The sequence below is a fragment of the Esox lucius genome, chromosome 19 (genome assembly GCF_011004845.1).
Source record: "Esox lucius isolate fEsoLuc1 chromosome 19, fEsoLuc1.pri, whole genome shotgun sequence".
In the NCBI taxonomy this organism is placed as follows: Eukaryota; Metazoa; Chordata; class Actinopteri; order Esociformes; family Esocidae; genus Esox; species Esox lucius.
This window is the reverse complement of record NC_047587.1, coordinates 1363157-1383105: the sequence shown is the minus strand read 5'-3', so window position 1 is coordinate 1383105 and position 19949 is coordinate 1363157. Positions and strand designations below refer to the sequence as shown.

Here is a 19949-nt window from a genome sequence, read left to right as displayed (position 1 = left end):
ATCACGGGTACCAAGCTCCTAGCCATCATAGACCTCCAGTGCAAGCAGTGTCTATCACTGCTATACAGATGACAACGCCTTTTTTCTCCTTTCCCGTTTGCGACACCCAAACGACAACATGCATCTTCGGCTGACATGTCAGAAACATGCCTGGCTGACATCTTCCCTTGGATGTCGACCCACAACCACAAGCTTAGCCTTGAGGAGACTGAGCTGCTCTTCTTTCGTGGTAAGGTCTGTACACAGGTACTTGTCATCTCACATCTGCATTACTGCAGCTCACTCTTGGTGGATCTCATGGTGTGTGCAACCAAACCCCTGCAGTTGACCGCATGGTGTTCAATCTTCCCAGGTTCTCCCATGTCACCCCATTTCTTCGCACATCAACGAGAAGCCAGTATAAAGCTCATACCCACTACAAGGCCGTGGTTCTTGCCTACAGAGCAACAACAGCTTCTTCTCCCTACCTTCCAGCAATGCTAAAACCCTACATCCCTATCCAGGCTCTTCGTTCAGGAACATCTGGGCTCTTGGCTGTCCCACCCTTTCAGGGCAGTTTCCAAACAGTGCAGTCAAAATTCTTCTCTGTCCTGGCACCTCAATGTTGGAACTAGCTTCCCTCGAAGGCTAAGACAGGCAATGACTCCACTATCTTCAAAGAACATCATGAAAATGCACCTTGTCATAGACTACTTAGAACAGATCAACTACAACCACCTCTTTGTTGTCTTTAGTTAATTTCTTATATGTTTATTATTCGTATGGTCTTCTTTCCAGCACTGACTTTTGCTGATAACAGATTAATTGATTAGAATGCACTTACTAATAAACAGTGTGATTATTTCACCTAGCCATTTTAAAATGTATGCACTTACCGTATGTTGCTCTGAATAAGAGCTTCTGCTAAATCACTTAAATGCAAATGTAAAAAATGCTGGTCTAGATCAGCTGTGTGGATGGAAATACACCATATAGGGCTACTGTAAAGGAAGGCATGGATATGTAATTGGCAGACCGCCTTTGCTACATGCAGGTTTCAATCAGGCATCGTAAAGAAACATGGCACTTCTGCTGTAGGAGACACTTGCCCACCACCGTGTCAAAGAAAGAGAAGTGAGCACTGAGTTGCATCAAGGCAACTGTTTTACAGTTACCTATAGTTGCTTTTCTCTGAATTATTTATCCTCACAGACGCTGCATTGCCTACATGCTGGACACCTCTATTAGTCCATTCGGATGGCTATTTCGCATCAGAACCCCAGACCTAAAAAATTTTGTTGCTCGCTTCTTAGCAGCCTAAGCTATTAACAGTCAATCGGACACAGGCAGCTGAGCACATTTTGGCAGTCTTACAACATGATAGCTAAGCTGGAGTGGGGGCGCTGGTATGTTAGTCTTGGGTATGACTGATGAGTAGGCAAACCAATAAATGTACGCTAGCAAGTAACTCAATTTGACCAGAGAGAGGGTTAGAGACATACTGGCCTAGTCTGCGGATTAAAGAATTAGCTTGTTGGCACTTCTCAAACAGGAGTCGCTAGCTAGCTAACCTAATGTCAGTTAGCTAATCACCTAGTTGGCGTTAGTTACCGTTAGTTAGCTAGCTTAGCTAGCTAGAAAGATAGCGTTAGCTCGTTGGCTAGTTTACTAACTAACTTAACCAACAACAGACAGGTCAGCAACTACACTGGATAATAAGAATTAAGCAAAACATTTATCCTCAGTTAATTAACGTTAGCTAGCCACCGGTTTATCTGAAATAATTGTTTAATATCAGCGAAGTGGCCTGTCAACTTCCCATCGTCCCCGGTCTTTCCTGCACGGACAAGCCTAATAAAACATTACCTGTATGACATCGTTCACCTCCCTAATACACTCCACCATATGTTGAAGGATCTGCTCAGCAGTCAGCACTTCAAATCGGTAGTCCTCTTCCTCTTGCCCAGGGCCATGGCCACTTCCCCCGGTCTCTAACCCCTCGTCCCGCTCCCCTCCAGCCTCTGCGGGATCGACAAGCTCCACCTCGTCCTCGCCTAGCTCCAGGGTGTCGTCCCCCGGTTCCTCTGCGCCGCTGTCTTCGCTGCATTCCTCTTCCTCGTCTTCGTCAAATTCATAGTTATAGCCCTCGTCTGAGTCCATTACAAGGTTGATATCGTGGTGTCACAAGCAAGTGTAGAGGCTTGAAATGTTTAGCCCGCTTGCTTGCTGTGAAATGGATCAAAACAAAAACGATCACGTCGCGCTTGTGTTTTTCAGCTGCAGTGAAAACAACAACAAACCTCGCCACTAGAGGAACCAACAAAGAGACGCGGCGTCGTGGTGTACGTCACTTCGATGTGCCGTATGTTTTAGATCAGGATCTGTTTTCAAATGTTTTCTGGATTTGACTTTCCTATCCGTGATTTCAAATGAATTCGTGTTTGCCTGAAAGTGACCAATGTTTTTCACAACATATATTGTGAAGACAAAATTATTGTCACATTAACAGTATTGTATTTTTATTATTATTTATTATGCTTAGTTATTATTTGTTTTTAATAAGAAGAATAGTGTGTTGTTTGTCTTTTTAACCTGATCACATGATTTTTCCTGTTTTGTGTTTATTTCTGGCTGCACGATTTTCTAAAATTCAAAATAAGAGTTCCACTGCAAAATACGGGCATAAACGTCGAACGTGGACTTCGGATCTTATTTCCATTGCAACCACATCTCAATAAATACATAAATAATTTATATTATATATTTTATATTATGTTTTACACCAGGAGCAATATCTAGTAACCCCTTTCCACTGGCCTCAGTGCATTTTATAACAGATTTGTGATAGTGATGTTGAAAACTCTTTTAAGTATGTTTTAATAAATGTTTAATGTTGTTGACTAAATTGCTAGAGTATTAAATACAAGAAAGACAATATCTAAGTATCTTCTGCATTCGTTTTCCAAATTGCAACGGTTTGACATTCATGCTTTTATTTTGAAGGTGTACAAATTCCCATCTATTTGAGATTTGTTGTTTGTCCTGCTGGCAGAATACTAGTTGACTTCTGAAGTGTATGCTTCTTCCTCCTTTTTTCTCTACCCGGTAGTAAATGCGTGTAAACACCAATAGCAAAATCTGTGATATTTGGTACAATGGAAGTGAAAACGAGCTCCAACTCCGTACGTTTTGATAAACAAAGATGTTCGTTTATAGTTTTGATCATGTTCTTCTCTTTGCCAGCTGTGAATGCAGTTTGGCCAATGCCTCAGCTTATCAGCTCTTCCACGGATCGATACCCTCTAAGTCCACGGCAGTTTATTTTCCAGTACGCGAGTGGGTCATCCGCAAAGTCGGGTTGTTCCGTGATTGACTCAGCTTTTAAGAGATATTTCCCACTTATTTTCGTGGATTATCTAAAAGCTGGTAGGTAATCGATTGTTAAAAATATAGTAAATTACTTTAGCGTTTAAAATATAACAAACCTGTCTTGGTTCAGGCGTGTTATTGATTTCCATCATATCTCCTCGGTTTAGAATGTGTAATGTATCGTATATTAGTTTACGGTATATATACATAGGGCCAGTACCATTGTACTGTGTTTCTGTAGGTGTCTATTGTAGAGCGGAACAATGGCTAGCGCTGGTTTGGTGCCCATTCTCTCTGGCAGGTGACTTTTCAGCTCAGTGAGCAATGCGGACCTAGAGCAACACCGGGCCATTCATTTAAATAATTGTATAATAACAAAATATGCTTGCTGAGTGAGCTAATTGTTTACAGAGGCAGAATTGGTGGCTTAAATTAGACTGTTTGCAAGACTGCTACAAAGTTGTATTCACATACAGTATATAATAATAATATTAGGTGTTTGTGTTGTATAGGAGAGCAATTTCAGGTCAACGTGTTGAGGTATGTTCATGGGTGCTGTGTGCGTTTCAGGAGGTCCCAGGCAGCATGACAACTGGTTTAGGTTGCCTCTCAATGAGGGGGTGTTTACCGTTCTGGTCGACGTGAGGAAAGCCGACTGTGAGGGTTATCCTGACCCAGACTCCTCGGAAAGCTGTACGTGATAGAAAACTGAAAAACACATGTACAGAACCTTCTCCATGCAGCCCATGTTGAATGTATACGCATCGATTCATTTGTCTTTCCCGTTCTCCGTTGTAGACAAGTTAAGTGTGTCTTCGGGTCAGGCATCGCTGAGGGCTAAGACGGTGTGGGGAGCTCTTAGAGGTAATAAAACAATACATATACGTCATGTTCGCTACAAGGCACCCACTACATGTGGTGTCGAATTCTTCTACTGAAGCTGTGTGCTCTGAAATGTGCCCAATGATCCCAATTCCCTGTTGAGCTGTGTCGATGGATGACATGTCCTTCAATGAAGATGTAACCATATGTTCTCTGGAAAATGACAGGTCTGGAGTCTTTCAGCCAACTGGTCTACCAAGATGACTTTGGTCAAGTAAGAAATCACTTAACAGTCAACAGAATGTTGCATTAAGAATCTATTTATCAAGTATAATAACTACATCTGATGAATTTAGTTATCTGTGAATTGCTTTATAAATATGCATTTGTTTGTTTTTCAGTATTTTGTGAATAAGACTGAGATAGATGACTTTCCCCGATTCAAGTTTCGGGGGCTTTTGTTGGATACTTCACGCCACTACCTGCCTTTACCAGCTATTCTGAAGACCCTGGTGAAAACACTTTGTATTTATAAACACTACACATCACTAGGTACTTTTAACAACCACAGAGGACCCTGGTGAAAACGGTTATGTTCTTTAAGTTACGCAACATTGAGGTCCAGTGTCCCAGTAATAGTTCCAGAGGGTCAATAGAACCTTACTCCTCACCTGATAAGTAGATTGTTGGTCTTTTTTCCCCTCAGGATGCCATGTCTTATAACAAGTTCAATGTGTTCCACTGGCACATTGTGGATGACCCCTCCTTCCCCTACCAGAGCAGCACCTTCCCAGGCCTCAGCAGCAAGGTAGGAGAAGTAGACCCCTTATCATGCACTATAATGAGGTTATAACACATTATAAAAGCTGATCATGTCTATAACATATCTCACCTCAGCAGCAAGGTGAGAGGAGTAGACCCCATATGTATTACGATGAGGTTATAACACATTTTAAGAGCCGTACGTGTCTATAAAACCCTGACCTCAGAAACAAGGTGAGAGGAGTAGACCCCATATGTATTACGATGAGGTTATAACACATTTTAACAGCCGTACATGTCTATAAAACCCTGACCTCAGAAACAAGGTGAGAGGAGTTGACCCCATATGTATTACAATGAGGTTATAACACATTTTAAGAGCCGTACATGTCTATAAAACCTTGACCTCAGAAACAAGGTGAGAGCAGTAGACCCCTTGTCATGCATGTTGATTAGTTTTAGTTTTATTCATTAAACAGCTGTTTGTATGCTTATAACATATCTGACCTCAGCAGCAAGGTAAGTGTCTCCTGAGGGAGCCATTTGTGAGATTTTCACCATTGGGATAAAGCTCAGGAGACAACTCAAATAAGTAAATATAGTCACCATTTTGAAGTACTTTCGGAGAAGCAAGCTTTACATTTTCTCCAGGTTAACCCTCCCTCTAACTAGCAAGCTAGGCACCTACTAGTGATAAGTTAACCATGTTATCTTAGTCCTTCTCCACTAGCATGGGTCACGTAAATAAAAAAAAGTTTGTTTGCTGAGAAAATAGTATGCCAGTGAGATAATAGTATTCCAAAAGTTTTTATTTGTTAAACCTTTATTCCAACAAGCAACGCAGACTGAGACTAAGGTCTTGTTTACAGCTGGGCATATACGTTTACACAAAGGTTTACATTATAGTTAAAAACAAACAGAAAAAAACAGTGTACAGATCAAACAAGGCACGAAGAACAGACTAAACAAGATGCTCACTGATAACACAGGACCAAGTACATTGCTTTAAACACCGGTATTCCCTCAGTAGCCTCAGGTTTTATACAAATTGGCAGTTCGAACCAAACATTGTATAACGTTAGATATAATTAAAATCTAGCTTGCTTGCTGTTATACTGTTAGATCCCATGGCCAACATTCTCTCTGTATGTCCAGCACATTGGTTTTGTCTTTTTTTTCTTGGTTTGTTATCTGTTATTTGTTGGTGATACTGTCATTATCAAGCCAAAGGGTTGGTGAAGTATTGATGTGACAAATCTATGAAGAGCAGAAAAACACAGGTGTCTTAGCTGTATGTATGGTCCTGCTCTGTTTGTCCCAGGGGGCTTCCCACCTGCCTTACCTGCTGGTGCCAGTACATGTGTGTGAGCATCTGGGGGCTGAGTGGGGCTGAGTGAGGCTGTGGAGATAGGAGGTCAGGATTCTAGGTTGGGACAGGAGGTTGCGATAGAGTTCTCACAAAAAAGTTACAATTAAATATTTATTCTATTGCACTAAATTATGCCCTGAGATTTGGCCTGATGAATGTTCTGAATTGATTGGCTGACATGGTGCCTGGTTCTTTTGGTCCCAGGGGGCATTCCATCCGTCTACCCATGTATACTCCCAGACCGACGTGAGCAGGGTGATCTCTCATGCCAGACTGAGGGGCATCAGGGTCCTACCTGAGTTTGACTCCCCAGGACACACCCAGTCATGGGGCAAAGGTAGCACACATAACCCCAGAACATAACCCCAGAACATAACCATACAATACAACCCCAGAACATAACCCCAGAACATAACCATAGAATACAACCCCAGAACATAACCCCAGAACATAACCATACAATACAACCCCAGAACATAACCCCAGAACATAACCATAGAATACAACCCCAGAACATAACCCCAGAACATAACCATAGAATACAACCCCAGAACATAACCCTAGCCAATTCCCCCCCTCTCTCCCTCTCCCTCACTCACCCCCATCCGCCATTAATTTCCCCTCTCCCCCACTCATCTCCACCACTTAACTCCCCCCTCTCCCCCACTCACCTCCCCCTTCTCCCCCACTCATCTCACCTTCTCACTCACTCATCCCCCCTCTACCTCAATCATCTCCCCCACTCATCTCCCCCTTCTCCCCCACTCATCTCCCCCACTCATCCCCCCCTCATCCCCCCTCTACCTCAGTCATCTCCCCCCGACTCAACCCATTTCCCGCACTCATCTCCCCCTTCTCCCGCACTCATCTACCCCCTCTCCCCCACTCAACTCCCCCTGCTCCCCTCTCTCACCCACTCATCTCCCCACTCCCTCACTCATCTCACCTCCCCCCTCTCCCCCACTCACCTCCCCTTTCTCCCCCACTCACCTCCCCCTTCTCCCCCACTCACCCCCCCCACCTCATTCATCTCCCCCCTCTCCCTGACTCACCCCCCCACCCACACTCAACTCCCCCCTCCCCCACTAATCTCCCCACTCAACTCCCCCCTCCCCCACTCATCTCCCCCTTTCCCCCACTCATCTCCCCCTTCTCCCCCACTATTCTCCTCTCTCCCCCACTCATCTGTCCCCTCCCCCACTCATCTCACTCGTCTCCCTCACTTTCTGTCTTTCACCTAACCACCCACCCTCAGGACAGCCCGGCCTTCTGACTTCATGCTATAAGGGCTCTGTTCCGTCTGGGACATTTGGACCAGTGAATCCAGCCATGTCCTCCAGCTACCAGTTCATCAGCCGGTTGTTTAAGGAGGTGGCCTCCGTGTTCCCAGACCCCTACATCCACCTTGGGGGAGACGAGGTTGACTTCACCTGCTGGTGGGTGTATTGATTCATTCATTCACACCTGCTGGTGGGTGTATTGATTCATTCATTCACACCTGCTGGTGGGTGTATTGATTCATTCATTTACACCTGCTGGTGGGTGTATTGATTCATTCATTCACACCTGCTGGTGGGTGTATTGATTCATTCATTTACACCTGCTGGTGGGTGTATTGATTCATTCATTCACACCTGCTGGTGGGTGTATTGATTCATTCATTCACACCTGCTGGTGGGTGTATTGATTCATTCATTCACACCTGCTGGTGGGTGTATTGATTCATTCATTCACACCTGCTGGTGGGTGTATTGATGCATTCATTCACACCTGCTGGTGGGTGTATTGATTCATTCATTCACACCTGCTGGTGGGTGTATTGATTCATTCATTCACACCTGCTGGTGTTTTGATTCATTTCAGATTAATATTGTCTGGGTGTCATGACTTCATGATTGTGAAAGTTATTTTATCATTCAGTATATCATTGTCTGTCCCTATAATTAACGATAACCTTTCATTTCTGTTGCAAAATATGTCCAGTCTATTAAAAATCTATTTATTTCTAAATGTTTAGTTTGCAACAAAATCAGAAGAATAAATACACCCCATTATATTATTACAGAGTGATCAGGTGCTTGTCATTGCTTGCAGGAAGTCCAACCCTGAAGTTCGGGGGTTCATGCAGAAAATGGGCTTTGGAACAGACTACACCAAACTGGAGTCATACTACATGGAGAAGTAAGAATGCAAAAAAGACAGTTGTTGAGTGGATTGAACAATTTACACATTACAGTGAGGGAAAAATGATTTTTTGCTGATTTTGTACGTTTGCCCCCTGACAAAGAAATGATCAGTCTATAATTTTAATGGTAGGTTTATTTGAACAGTGAGAGATAACAAAACAAAATCCAGAGAAACCCATGTCAAAAATGTTATAGATTGTTTTGCATTTAAATGAGTGAAATAAGTATTCGACCTCTCTGCAAAACATGACTTAGTACTTGGTGGTAAAACCCTTTTTGGCAATCACAGAGGTCAGACATTTCTTGTAGTTGGACACCAGGTTTTCACACATCTCAGGAGGGATTTTGTCCTACTCATCTTTGCAGATCTTCTCCAAGTCATTAATGTTTCGAGGCTGACGTTTGGCAACTCGAACCTTCAGCTCCCTCCACAGATTTTCGATGGGATTAAGGTTTGGAGACTGGCTAGGCCACTCCAGGACCTTAATGTGCTTCTTCTTGAGCCACTTCTTTGTTGCCTTGGCCATGTGTTTTGGGTCATTGTCATGCTGGAATACCCAACCACGACCCATTTTCAATGCCCTGGCTGAGGGAAGGAGGTTCTCATCCAAGATTTGATGGTACATGGCCCCGTCAATTGTCCCTTTGATGCGGTGAAACACCCCCAAAGCATAATGTTTCCACCTCCATGTTTGATGGTGGGGATGGTGTTCTTGGGGTCATAGGCAGCATTCCTCCAAACACGGCAAGTTGAGTTGATGCCAAAGAGTTCGATTTTGGTCTCATCTTACCACAACACTTTCACCCAGTTCTCCTCTGAATCATTCAAATGTTCATTGGCAAACTTCAGACGGGTCTGTACATGTGCTTTCTTGCGGGCGCTGCAGGATTTCAGTCCTTCCCGGCGTAGTGTGTTACCAATTGTTTTCTTGGTGACTATGGTCCCAGCTGCCTCGAGATCATTGACAAGATCCTCCCATGTAGTTCTGGGCTGATTCCTCACCATTCACATGATCATTGCAACTCCACAAGGTGAGATCTTGCATGGAGCCCCAGACCGAGGGAGATTGACAGTTCTTTTGTGTTTCTTCTGTTTGCAAATAATCGCACCAACTGTTGTCACCTTCTCAACAAGCTGCTTGGTGATGTTCTTGTAGCCCATTCCAGCCTTGTGTGGGTCTACAATCTTGTCCTGACATCGTTGGACAGCTCTTTGGTCTTGGCTATGGTGGAGAGTTTAGAATCTAATTGATTGATTGCTTCTGTGGAAAGGTGTCTTTTATACAGTTAACAAACTGAGATTAGGAGCACTCCCTTTAAGAGTGTGCTACTAATCTCAGCTCGTTACCTGTATAAAAGACACCTGGGAGCCAGAAATCTTTCTGATTGAGATCAGTCGAATACTGGATTTTTTTGTTGTTATTCTGTCTCTCACTGTTCAAATAAACCTACCATTAAAAGTATAATTTCTTTGTCAGTGGGCGAACGTACAAAATCAGCAGGGGATCAAATATTTTTTCCCCTCACTGTATATACAAGATAATGAAGTTGCTAGTGTAGAAGTGAAAGTAGGACGTGGTGGTGTGCTGTAATTGGCTCAAGGACTGGCTAGGTTTAGGCTTCCCTGTGATTGGCTCGTGGACTAGCTAGGTTTAGGCTTCTCTGTGATTGACTGGTGGAATTGCTGGGTTTAGGCTACATCAGGGAGGCAGGCCAACACTGTAATTCTGCTGACCACTGTTTTCTTCCAGTATCATAAACCTCACGAAGACCCTCAACAAGACTTCCATTGTCTGGCAGGATGTGTTTGACAACCATGAAAAGGTAAGTGTTTACCCGTTTTAACCACTATTTAGACATCTACACAGCATGTGTCTAATGCTACGTCTGCTCGCTCATTGTGCAAATCGCTCAATCTCTGGCAAGCTGTTGGTGAGCCAAAACTAGCGTGCACACTGCCCGCTCTGGTCGGCTGTATCTTCCTAATTTATTCCAGCGACAACCAGTCAACCAGTATAGGAAAACATTTTTCTCTGCAAATATTAATTACAAGTACAGTGGGGAGAACAAGTATTTGATACACTGCATATTTTGCAGGTTTTCCTACTTGCAAAGCATGTAGAGGTCTGTAATGTTTATCATAGGTACACTTCAACTGTCAGAGACGGAATCTAAAACAAAAATCCAGAAAATCACATTGGATGATTTTTAAATAATTAATTTGCATTTTATTGCATGACATAAATAAACCAGTAAGAATTCCGGCTCTCACAGACCTGTTCGTTTTTCTTTAAGAAGCCCTCCTGTTCTCCACTCATTACCTGTATTAACTGCACCTGTTTGAACTCGTTACCTGTATAAAAGACACCTGTCCACACACTCAGTCAAACAGACTCCAACCTCTCCACAATGGCCGAGACCAGAGAGCTGTGTAAGGACATCAGGGATAAAAGTGTAGACCTGCACAAGGCTGGGATGGGCTACAGGACAATAGGCAAGCAGCTTGGTGAGAAGGCAACAACTGTTGGCGCAATAATTAGAAAATGGAAGAAGTTCAAGATGACGATCAATCTCCCTCGGTCTGGGTCTCCATGCAAGATCTCCCTTCGTGGGGCATCAATGATCATGAGGAAGGTGAGGGATCAGCCCAGAACTACACGGCAAGACCTGGTCAATGACCTGAAGAGAGCTGGGACCATAGTCTCAAAGAAAACCATTAGTAACACACTACGCCATCATGGATTAAATTCCTGCAGCGCATGCAAAGTCCCCCTGCTCAAGCCAGCGCATGTCCAGGCCCGTCTGAAGTTTGCCAATGACCATCTGGATGATCCAGAGGAGGAATGGGAGAAGGTAATGTGGTCTGATGAGACAAAATAGAGCTTTTTGGTCTAAACTCCACTCGCCGTGTTTGGAAGAAGAACCCCAAGAACACCATCCCAACCGTGAATCATGGAGGTGGAAACATCATTATTTGGGGATGCTTTTCTGCAAAGGGACGACTGCAGCGTATTGAGGGGAGGATGGATGGGGCCATGTATCGTGAGATCTTGGCCAACAACCTCCTTCCCTCAGTAAGAGCATTGAAGCTGGGTCGTAGCTGGGTCTTTCAGCATGACAACGACTACAGAAGGTCTGTATGGAGGAGTGGGCCAAAATCCCTGCTGCAGTGTGTGCAAACATGGTCAAGAACTACAGGAAACATATGATCTCTGTTATTGCCAACAAAGGTTTCTGTACCAAATATTAAGTTCTGCTTTTCTGATGTATTAAATACTTATGTCATGCAATACAATGCAAATTAATTACTTAAAAATCATACAATGTGATTTTCTGGATTTATGTTTTAGATTATAAGAAATTATTGACTTCTACATTTTTTACGTTTGTAAGTTGGAAACACTGCTGATTTTGTTAGTTTATCAAATACTTGTTCTCCCCACTGGATCTAGTATTTGACTAAAAACGTCATGACTACACCGTTGTGATGAAAAGAGAGCTGAGCCGGAAGGCAAAGCTCTCGATATACCGGTCAGTTTTCCTTCCTACCCTCACCTACGGTCATGAAGGCTGGGTCATGACCGAAAGAACTAGATCGCGAGTACAAGCGTGGCTGGCTTCTCCCTTACAAGGGTGGCTGGCTTCTCCCTTAGGGATAGGGTGAGAAGCTCAGCCATCCGTGAGGAACCCGGAGTAGAGCCGCTGCTCCTTTGCGTTGAAAGGAGCCAGTTGAGGTGGTTCGGGCATCTGGTAAGGATGCCCCCAGGACGTCTCCCTAGGTAGGTGTTCCAGGCACGTCCAGCTGGGAGGAGACCTCGGGGTAGGCCCAGGACTAGATGGAGAGATTATATTTCAACACTGGCCTGGGAACGCCTCGGGATCCCCCAGTCAGAGCTGGCAAATGTGGCTCGGAAAGGGAGGTTGGGGTCCCCTGCTGGAGCTGCTACCCCCGCGACCCGATACCGGATAAGCGGATGAAGATGAGATGACTAAAAACGTATTACGACGATGCCAAGTCAATGATTTGTCAGTGAGCACGTAGGGTTGGAACCCAGGAAGAGGAGCTAGACATCTACACAGCATGTGTCATATAATCCAGGAAGAAGAGAAAGTAAAGAAGACTGCTTTATTGTATGAGGTGTTCTGTGTGAGTGACCGGGGGGTGTTGTACTGAGAGACTTGAGAATTATTCTTCAGGAAAGTGCTGTTTTAGCTCATGAACTGTGCTGTGTTCTGGCTAGAGGATGGTGTTGTGTTTCCACTGTGTTTCAGCATAAGGACTGTGCTGTGTTTTAGCTGTGTTGCAGCTCTCTGTCAGTGGTGGAGGTGTGGAAGGGAGGATGCTATCTCTGTGAGGTGCGCAGGGTGACTAAGTCAGGCCTCCGGGTCATCCTGGCCTCCCCCTGGTACCTGGACCAGCCTGGACCCACTCATGACTGGGCTAGATACTACACCATCTGGCCCCTTGCTTTCAAGGGTCTGAACCTCTATCTAGCACACAGATGTCAAACCGATTCTGTGGAGGGCCGAGGGTCTGCAGGTTTTCACTCTCACCTTGTACTTGATTGATTAATTAGGTCACTAATTGGTTAGTTTCTATCCTCACCTGGTTGTTCAGGTCTGAACTGGGAACCAATTTATAGGAAAAACCAAAAAGACACCTGCAGACACTCAGCCCTCCCTGGAACCGGTTTGACACCCCTGATCTAGTGTGTAGTGGAGCGTGTGTAGTGGAGCGTGTGTAGTGGACAGTGTGTAGTGGAGCATGTGTAGTAAACGGTGTGTAGTGGACTGTGTGTATTAACGGTGTGTAGTGGACTGTGTGTAGTTGACAGTGCATAGTGGACCGTGTGTAGTGGACAGTGTGTATTGAACCTATGCTCTGGAGAGATGTAGTTAACTATTATTGCCACTAAGTGGCAATAGAGCCTCCCCTGTGTAGGGCCACAGTGTCGACGGACCCCCCCGTCTCAGTTCCAAAGTGTTACGTTGCTATATTATGGTGCTAGGGGATATGAGGAATGCCCTTTCTAACTTTTCTCAGTCTCCTTCAGTTTTAAATTTTAGGAGGAAATGAGGTTCTGGTCCACACCTGTGGAGTACCTGGTTTGGGGGGCCCGTTGCTGTCCCTGTCCTTGTCCATCTGGTCATACTTTTGACCTAGTCTAGAATCAAATAGACTCTGGATTTAGCCCAGAGAAATTTATTTATTATTCTAATTGGACTCTTAATATCTCACCCGACACAGCCAGAAGAGGACTGGTCACCCCTCTGAGCCTGGGTCCTCTCTAGGTTTCTTCCTAAAATTCGGACTTCTTAGGGAGTTTTTCCTAGTCACTGAAATCCAACACTACTGTTGTTTGCTCCTTGGGGTTTAAGGCCGGGTGTCTCTGTAAAGCACTTTGTGACAACTGCTGTTGTAAAAAGGGCTTTATAAATAAATTTGATTGACAATAGAGTAAGGCTTATGGGGTTGTTGATGGCTTAATAGTGTAGCCAGTGTAACAGAAAGACATACAGGTTTATACTCAGTTATTGTTTTCGCAATTAAATTTTTTCTGATTGAATCTCTCTGCTGACAAAGGACATCTATCAATGTACCCATGAAAAAGACACTTGACCCTAATCTGTTATTGACAAAACTACTATAGAAGAGACCTTGGATCTGATCTTTTCCTTCCATATATTTGTTGAAGGAGACACAGATTATGAGGAAAATACATTATGTTCTGGTTAAATCTGTGGTCGATTCTCACAGGGGGCCAGTATGAAAATGTATGACCTCACTGCTGTCAGTCAGCCTGGACTGGACTTTCTGCTAAATTATTTAAGTTTACATTAATAAAGGATCATTAACATCCCCAGGGTTTGCTGGCATTGTTCTACCCTTTTCTACCTTGGTTCAGATCCCAGAGGAGACGGTGCTCCACATCTGGAAGGGAAGCCCAGCCCAGATACAACAGGAGCTGAGTGACATCACCCTGGCCGGGTACAGAGTCATATTGTCTGCCCCCTGGTACATCAACCATATTGCTTACGGACAGGACTGGACCACCTACTACAATGTACAGCCACTGAACTTCACTGGTGTGTAGAGAGACTGGCTCAATGTCTAAAACCAACCAACTTCACTGGTGTGTAGAGAGACTGGCTCAATGTCTAAAACCAACCAACTGTATTGGTGTGTAGAGAGACTTGCTCAGTGTCTAAAACCAACCAACTATACTGGTGTATAGAGAGACTTGCTCAGTGTCTAAAACCAACCAACTATACTGGTGTGTAGAGAGACTGGCTCAATATCTTAAACCAACCAACTTCACTGGTGTGTAGAGAGACTGGCTTAATGTCTAAAACCAACCAACTTCACTGGTGTGTAGAGAGACTGGCTCAATGTCTAAAACCAACCAACTTCACTGGTGTGTAGAGAGACTGGCTCAATGTCTAAAACCAACAACCTTCACTGATGTGTAGAGAGACTGGCTCAATCTCTAAAACCAACCACCTTCACTGGTGTGTAGAGAGACTGACTCAGTGTCTAAAACCAACCACATTCACTGGTGTAGAGAGACTGGCTCAATGTCTACAACCAACCAACTTCACTGGTGTGTAGAGAGACTGGCTCAATGTCTACAACCAACCAACCAACCAACTTCACTGGTGTGTAGAGAGACTGGCTCAATGTCTAAAACCAACCAACTTCACTGGTGTGTAGAGAGACTGACTCAATGTCTACAAACAACTTCACTGGTGTGTAGAGAGACTGGCTCAATGTCTGAAACCAAACAACTACACTGGTGTGTAGAGAGACTGGCTTAATGTCTAAAACCGACCAACTTCACTGGTGTGTAGAGAGACTGACTCAATGTCTAAAACCGACCAACTTCACTGGTGTGTAGAGAGACTGGCTTAATGTCTAAAACCAACCGACTTCACTGGTGTGTAGAGAGACTGACTCAATGTCTACAACCAACTTCACTGGTGTGTAGAGAGACTGACTCAATGTCTAAAACCAACCAACTTCACTGGTGTTTAGAGAGACTGGCTCAATGTCTACAACCAACCAACTTCACTGGTGTGTAGAGAGACTGGCTCAATGTCTAAAACCAACCAACTTCACTGGTGTGTAGAGAGACTGACTCAATGTCTACAACTAACTTCACTGGTGTGTAGAGAGACTGACTCAATGTCTAAAACCAACCAACTTCACTGGTGTGTAGAGAGACTGGCTTAATGTCTAAAACCAACCAACTTCACTGGTGTGTAGAGAGACTGGCTTAATGTCTAAAACCAACCAACTTCACTGGTGTGTAGAGAGACTGACTCAATGTCTACAACCAACTTCACTGGTGTGTAGAGAGACTGACTCAATGTCTACAACCAACTTCACTGGTGTGTAGAGACACTGGCTCAATTTCTACAACCAACCACCTTCACTGGTGTGTAGAGAGACTGACTCAGTGTCTAAAACCAACCACATTCACTGGTGTAGAGAGACTGGCTCAATGTCTACAACCAACCAACTTCACTGGTGTGTAGAGAGACTGGCTCAATGTCTACAACCAACCAACCAACTTCACTGGTGTGTAGAGAGACTGGCTCAATGTCTAAAACCAACCAACTTCACTGGTGTGTAGAGAGACTGACTCAATGTCTACAAACAACTTCACTGGTGTGTAGAGAGACTGGCTCAATGTCTGAAACCAAACAACTTCACTGGTGTGTAGAGAGACTGGCTTAATCTCTAAAACCAACCAACTTCACTGGTGTGTAGAGAGACTGGCTTAATGTCTAAAACCAACCGACTTCACTGGTGTGTAGAGAGACTGACTCAATGTCTACAACCAACTTCACTGGTGTGTAGAGAGACTGACTCAATGTCTAAAACCAACCAACTTCACTGGTGTGTAGAGAGACTGGCTCAATGTCTACAACCAACTTCACTGGTGTGTAGAGAGACTGGCTCAATGTCGAAAACCAACCATTTTCACTGGTGTGTAGAGAGACTGACTCAATGTCTACAACCAACTTCACTGGTGTGTAGAGAGACTGACTCAATGTCTACAACCAACTTCACTGGTGTGTAGAGAGACTGACTCAATGTCTAAAACCAACCAACTTCACTGGTGTGTAGAGAGACTGACTCAATGTCTACAACCAACTTCACTGGTGTGTAGAGAGACTGACTCAATGTCTACAACCAACTTCACTGGTGTGTAGAGAGACTGACTCAATGTCTAAAACCGACCAACTTCACTGGTGTGTAGAGAGACTGACTCAATGTCTAAAACAGACCAACTTCACTGGTGTGTAGAGAGACTGACTCAATGTCTAAAACCGACCAACTTCACTGGTGTGTAGAGAGACTGACTCAATGTCTACAACAATGTCTAAAACCGACCAACTTCACTGGTGTGTAGAGAGACTGACTCAATGTCTACAACCAACTTCACTGGTTAGTTAGTTAGCAGTGAATGAGTCTGGGTGTGGTAATGGGGAAGGCCGGGGTAAGACTGCAGTCACTGGACAGAGGGGCTTTTGACCTGGATCCCCAGTTACTCATTAAAACAAGGTCATTTTATCTGTGTGGTGTGGAGTTGGGTTGAGTTGTGTTGGGTTGTTTTGTGTTGGGTGGAGTTGTGTTTAATTGTGTGAGTGTGTGTGTTCTTTGTTGGTCATCTTGACCTTCACAGGCTCCGAGCAGCAGAAGAGCCTGGTGATTGGTGGAGAGGTGTGCATGTGGGGAGAGTATGTAGATGCCACCAACCTCTCTCCACGCCTCTGGTAAGGAAAACACCATCACATACCACCCTCCTCCCTCTTTTATGCACTACTTTTTATCAGGGCCATATGGACATTACACAAACAGCTTCCAAGGCTGAAACAATGGCAGAGGCAAGTATTGAACATATGTCCAAAATGTCCAAATGTGACTTGAGTATCAAATGTTTGTTCTCCCTTCCTTCTTTCCTAGTTAAATAAAACAAGATTTTTGGGGGGGAAGAAAAAGGAATTAATTCCAGAAACCTAGTATTAAAACCTATGTGTATGTGTGGTTGTGTGTGGTTGTGTGTGTGTGTGTGTGTGTATGTGTGGTTGTGTGTCTGCGTGTGTGTGTGGTTGTGTGTGTGTGTGTGTGTGTGTGTGTGTGTGTGTGTGTGTGTGTGTGCAGGCCGAGGGCGAGCGCGGCAGCAGAGAGACTGTGGAGTGATGAGAAGACAACCTCCAGCGTGACCGACGCGTTCCCTCGCCTCACAGACTTTCGCTGCCGGCTGCTGAGGTGAGATGTTAATATAAGTTGGCCTACATTTAGCCACATGACACGCTACCTGTTTTAAATAATCATTAAGGCATTAAATATAGGAAATAGAGTTCTTCTCATCCTTTCACTCTTCCTCCCACTCTCTCCAGGCGTGGAATTCAGGCAGAGCCTTTGTTTGTGGGTCATTGCAGACACGAGTACGAGGGTATCTGAAACCTGACGCGCTCCGTACGAGTGTATCTGAAACCTGACGCGCTCCGTACGAGGGTATCTGAAACCTGACTGGTTGAGTATGAGGTTATATAAAACAAGACTGGTTGAGTATGGGGAGGTGAGAGGAAACTAATCAAAGACAAAACATGGATCGAACAGTAGAAATTTAACTGGACCGCAAGTACAATTGAAATGGAACCAGATCATTAGGATTATAGAATCAGAGTCAGACCGTTAGGACAGAAGAAATAGAACCAGACCGTTAGGACAGAAGAAATAGAACCAGACCGTTAGGACAGAAGAAATAGAACCAGATCGTTAAGACAGTAGAAATAGAACCAGACCGTTAGGACAGAAGAAATAGAACCAGACCGTTAGGACAGAAGAAATAGAACCAGATCGTTAAGACAGTAGAAATAGAGCCAGACCGTTAGAACAGAAGAAATAGAACCAGACCATTAGGACAGTAGAAATAGAACCAGACCGTTAGAACAGAAGAAATAGAACCAGACCATTAGGACAGTAGAAATAGAACCAGACCGTTAGAACAGAAGAAATAGAACCAGACCGTTAAGACAGTAGAAATAGAGCCAGACCATTAGGACAGTAGAAATAGAGCCAGACCATTAGGACAGTAGAAATAAAACCAGACCGTTAGAACAGAAGAAATAGAGCCAGACCGTTAGGACAGTAGAAATAGAGCCAGACCGTTAAGACAGTAGAAATAGAACCAGACCGTTAGGACAGCAGAGATAGAGCCAGACCGTTAAGACAGCAGAGATAGAGCCAGACCGTTAAGACAGTAGAAATAGAGCCAGACCGTTAAGACAGTAGAAATAGAGCCAGACCGTTAGGACAGTAGAAATAGAGCCAGACCGTTAAGACAGTAGAAATAGAGCCAGACCGTTAGGACAGCAGAGATAGAGCCAGACCGTTAAGACAGCAGAGATAGAGCCAGACCGTTAGGACAGTAGAAATGCACTGACAACATGTTAGGTCTCAGGGATACAAATGAACAGACACCACTGCACCAATCATTTTCATGCTACAGATTATCTCTACATTGTCACTGATCTTTGTTGAACAATAAACTTTAATCTGACGTCTGCCTTAACGTTTCTGCTGTGGGGAAATCTGTTCACATTAAATTGGATGAAACCGTAACATTTTGATGCCTTACTAATTCCAGTAATATATGATTTTAAGCGTGATTGTGTTAATATTATTATTATTTACATGATAATAGTTGTAAGAAATGTTTATATTGAGAAAACAGAAAATAAAACAAATTTTGTTCATTAATATTTGTATGTTTCAGGTTCACTTTACAATCAAAGTATAACAGTCCATTTCTGACAGCATAATGTTGTCCAGATAATTAGGCCTCAGATAACCGTTCATGCCAACTCCCTACCACCTGGTCAGCTATAACATGTTAAGTCTCTGTAATGTTCATTGCCCTGGTCAGCTATAACATGTTAAGTCTCTGTAATGTTTAATGTACGTGCTGAGTGTCTTTGATATGCCTGGACACTATCCATTTCTTCAGTGACCGGATTATAGATGAACGTTTTTGCTGGTGGCCTGGAGGCAACAGGTGGGGGTATACTGCTGGGGGAGGTTAATCCCCAGATCATAGTAGTGCTGTGAAGGAGGCCTCCCCAATCCTCCGTCTGACAAAAGGGAATAGCCTGGGGTCAGTTCTCTCTGGGAAGAGATGGGAACTGCAGTGTGAATCTGGTAATAAGATTGAGTAAGTACATATGACACACCCATCCAAGCAACTGTGAATTCTGAGATGACATCATCTGAGGGGCCCAGTGGTTTATGTCCCTTCCCTCATGTTACAGCTGCATCACTGCAGTTTTTAAATCCTGGTCACAGCAAGCGATGCCCTGCGATTCAGTGGTCTCAGAACTGCCCAGTGAGCACTACCGTGCATAACCTGGGGGTCACTTAGAAATGTCCTTGTATTTGAAAGAAAAGCTAT

At 44.1% G+C, this 19949-nt stretch overlaps 2 protein-coding genes across 3 annotated transcripts in view; one reads left to right on the top strand and one right to left on the bottom strand.

Annotated features, from left to right (window-relative positions):
* arih1 (ariadne ubiquitin-conjugating enzyme E2 binding protein homolog 1 (Drosophila)) overlaps positions 1–2338 on the bottom strand; it is a 33222-nt gene extending 30884 nt beyond the window's left edge. Inside the window, exon 1 of the mRNA XM_029114825.2 lies at positions 1846–2338. Within this exon, the coding sequence (XP_028970658.1) occupies positions 1846–2139 (294 nt within the window). The 5' untranslated portion in view covers positions 2140–2338. The remainder of the gene's footprint in view (positions 1–1845) is intronic.
* A 695-nt stretch (positions 2339–3033) lies between these two features.
* hexa (hexosaminidase A (alpha polypeptide)) lies at positions 3034–19061 on the top strand. 2 transcript variants are annotated; one of them, XM_034288455.1, is made up of 14 exons: positions 3034–3405; positions 3919–4041; positions 4147–4212; positions 4398–4444; positions 4572–4682; positions 4877–4978; positions 6506–6638; positions 7557–7737; positions 8396–8482; positions 10239–10311; positions 14394–14574; positions 17178–17268; positions 17657–17764; positions 17896–19061. In XM_034288455.1, the coding sequence occupies exons 1-14, from the start codon at positions 3135–3137 to the stop codon at positions 17957–17959; spliced, it is 1638 nt and encodes a 545-aa protein (XP_034144346.1). In that variant the 5' UTR covers positions 3034–3134; the 3' UTR covers positions 17960–19061. The 2 variants fall into 2 exon arrangements, with proteins under 2 accessions (XP_034144346.1, XP_028971049.1); XM_029115216.2 differs by lacking the exons at positions 14394–14574; positions 17178–17268; positions 17657–17764; positions 17896–19061 and adding an exon at positions 12784–13081.
* The last annotated feature ends 888 nt before the right edge of the window (positions 19062–19949 follow it).